Source organism: Chinchilla lanigera, unplaced genomic scaffold (assembly GCF_000276665.1).
Source record: "Chinchilla lanigera isolate Chin_1 unplaced genomic scaffold, ChiLan1.0 scaffold00002, whole genome shotgun sequence".
Classification (NCBI taxonomy): domain Eukaryota; kingdom Metazoa; phylum Chordata; class Mammalia; order Rodentia; family Chinchillidae; genus Chinchilla; species Chinchilla lanigera.
In genome coordinates, this window is record NW_004955403.1 from 22,909,389 (window position 1) to 22,912,221 (window position 2,833).

The 2,833-nt window shown below is 42.9% G+C and overlaps 1 protein-coding gene across 1 annotated transcript in view; it reads right to left on the reverse strand.

The window, feature by feature from the left end:
* The window catches only part of LOC102018145 (cytochrome P450 4V2), a gene marked incomplete at its 5' end in the record, with an annotated part of 41,923 nt that extends 39,090 nt beyond the window's left edge, over positions 1–2,833 (reverse strand). Inside the window, 1 exon segment of the mRNA XM_005373433.2 lies at positions 2,610–2,833. Within this exon segment, the coding sequence (XP_005373490.2) occupies positions 2,610–2,833 (224 nt within the window).

Consider the following 2,833-nt stretch of genomic DNA (forward strand, 5'->3'; position numbering starts at 1 on the left):
TACAACCACCATTGTTAATTCCCTACCACTTTGTTTGTAACTCTGTATTGTCTGTATTGTGCTTGTGATATGTTGTAAAATGTTGTATGTCTGTTAAGGTTTCCCTCCTTTTATCTTTAAAATAAAAAAAATTCTTTAACAAACATTTATCTATATTTTTAAAAGTGGATTTGAGAAACAAAAACATGATAGAACACTTCATAAACCATCTTGCATAATAAAGTAAACAATAATGATATATGTTTTTGCAATAATAAACACTGAGGTACACTAGTAACCGCCACATAGGTACAGCAGACAGTCATGAGCAACTGTACTCATAAAAAGAGGTCAAAGAACACAGTGTATTATCACCTGTCAGTACCGTTGGCAACTGTGTGCATCCAAGTGTATAGCTGTTGGCATGTGAAATACCACAACAGACAACTAAGTTTTGTGAAAAGATGGATCAAAAACCACAGTGTTGAGTCAAGTCATCACAACACACAGTTGTAGAAAAGATTGGGCCCTCAAAAAGATGCAGATGTTAAAGACATCTCTTCATGTACAAGAGTATTTCAATGTTTTCATGTACATGTACACACAACGTCAACACTGTGATAATGAGCTTTTGCTGAGTCAAAATGTGGGGGAAAAAAAGCACCACAAAACAGGTTAGAACTCTCTGAGTCATTATACAATTTAACTGTCTTGGAAATGATGCAAAGATGAAATCCATTGCACAGTAAATGGGATGCCAGAGTCTGGTACTGGCCTAAGTCCTAAAGGCTGGTGAGCTAGGAGTTTGCTTGTTCAAGGCAGCACAAAAAAATTCTGTCTCAACTCTCAGAGATCTATCTGCCTTCTGTATTTTTTCCCTCTGAGCCACCATAGACTGGCTGGTCTGTGTCCACATTAAGGGTGGATTTTCCCTACTTAATCCATTGAGATTCACATAATAATCTCCAGTGGAAACATATACACACAAAATAATGCTGTACTGGGTTTCTAGGTATTCATTCTGGCTAACATGATGCAGCTATTCTCTGTATAACCAGAAACATTCATCTCTTCCCCAGAATTTGGCTTTCCATCCTCCCTTTTTTGCAATGAGATTTTTTTGTTTGTTTGTTTGTGGGATTTCAGCGTTTGGGATCTGAACATTTCACAGCTGTGACTTGGGGAATTTTAGACTTTAGGGATTTTGATCTTTCAGAATTTCAATATTTGGGATTATGGAATTTGAGACTGTGTCTTTTGAAATTATGATTGATATAGGGAGAATCTACATTTCTACACGATTATTATTAATATCATAAAGCCTTAGGGGTGAAGGGAGGTTAGCTCTGCTTTTGTATTAACCAAGATGATTTTTATCAACGTGATTTTCACACATCTAAATGTGCTTTCAGGTTACTTGTACCATTAGTCACTGATACTTGGTTGAAAACATTTACTAAAATGTCTTCTACCAGAAAATAGTTTGGTCAGCACTTTCTCATGAGGCTTCATCTTACTCTTAGGAAGTAGAAATGATAGTGTTATGTTTATTTGAGGAAACAGTGAAAATGAAATAGTCCAAGCTTTGGAGGTAATGCTCAGCCTATAAAACAATAATTCATAATAAATCTAAAAAGGAACTGAGTTTTGATCAGAGTTCATTTTTTTTTCAGAGTCTATTTTAAAATGCTATTTTGGATAAATGTTTTTAGCTCCGGGTGTCCCATTGCTACACCCACGGAAGTGAGGGACACCCATGTAGCTGGCTGTCCTTAATGGGAGACTACAAACACCAGATACTTTGGAAACTTTCTAATTTAACGTGATTTTTTTCCATGAACAAAACATAAGTAAATGTAAGCCTCTTTTTTAAAAACATTATTTCAATTTTATTTTATTTATTTATTTTTTTGTTTGTTTTGGTTTTTCTCCGGTACCGGGAACCGAACTCACCACCTTGTGCTTGCTAGGCAGGCACTTTGCCGCTGAGCTAAATCCCCAGCCCCGATTATTTCAATTTTAAAAATTCACTCTTTAATAAGCAAGGCTTGTTAAAACTTGCCATATAAATTTGGTTTAAGGCCTTTCCAGCAGTTTATCAACTATAATGAGGAAACCTCCTTGAAAAGGTTTTCATCTATGAAAGTCAAGTAGGAACGAAAGTACGCAGAGGTGAAGTCAGATGACACCGGGGTCAGGGTGGTGACTGAAACCTCAAAAGAGCCTCTGTTACTTTACAGAGAGGGGCAGGAGCACGGCACTAAATCTGGGGGCGTTTGTCATATTCTGGGCGTCTCTCTCACACTCCACGACTGAGAAAAGAGGGTTTGCAGATCCTCACAGCTCCAGAAGGAAAGAAGTACAAACGCTGCACTCCGCTGTACATAAAGACAAGGTCAGGTACCGGATGGGTGGGGCGTGAGCAATTGGGACAGGTGTCCAAGGAAAACGGGACGGATCTAGAATCTGCTGTCCGGCGAGGACCAGTCCTCCTCGCAGCTCTGCCTCCCGCCCCGAGCTGCGACCGCGGAACCGGGGTGGGGTTTGAGGGAGGGGAGCGCACTGCGGACCCGGGCGACTCCCGGAGGGGTCGGCTGCAGCCTGCGGCGCGAGCCCCGGCCCTCCCTCACCTGCGGAGCTCGGCTTCATCAGCAGCGCGTGGCCCACCAGCGGGTAGGCGCGGGCCACGGAAGGGATGGGCTGCATCTGCCGCCACTTCCGCGCGTAGCCCGCCAGCATCTGCAGCGCGCCGAGGAGCAGGGTGGCGCCCGCCAGGGAGACGGCGCCCGCCGCGCCCCACAGGAGCAGCTTCTGCGCGACCAGCTCCAGCCAGAGCCCCATCCTCTCGGGCGGC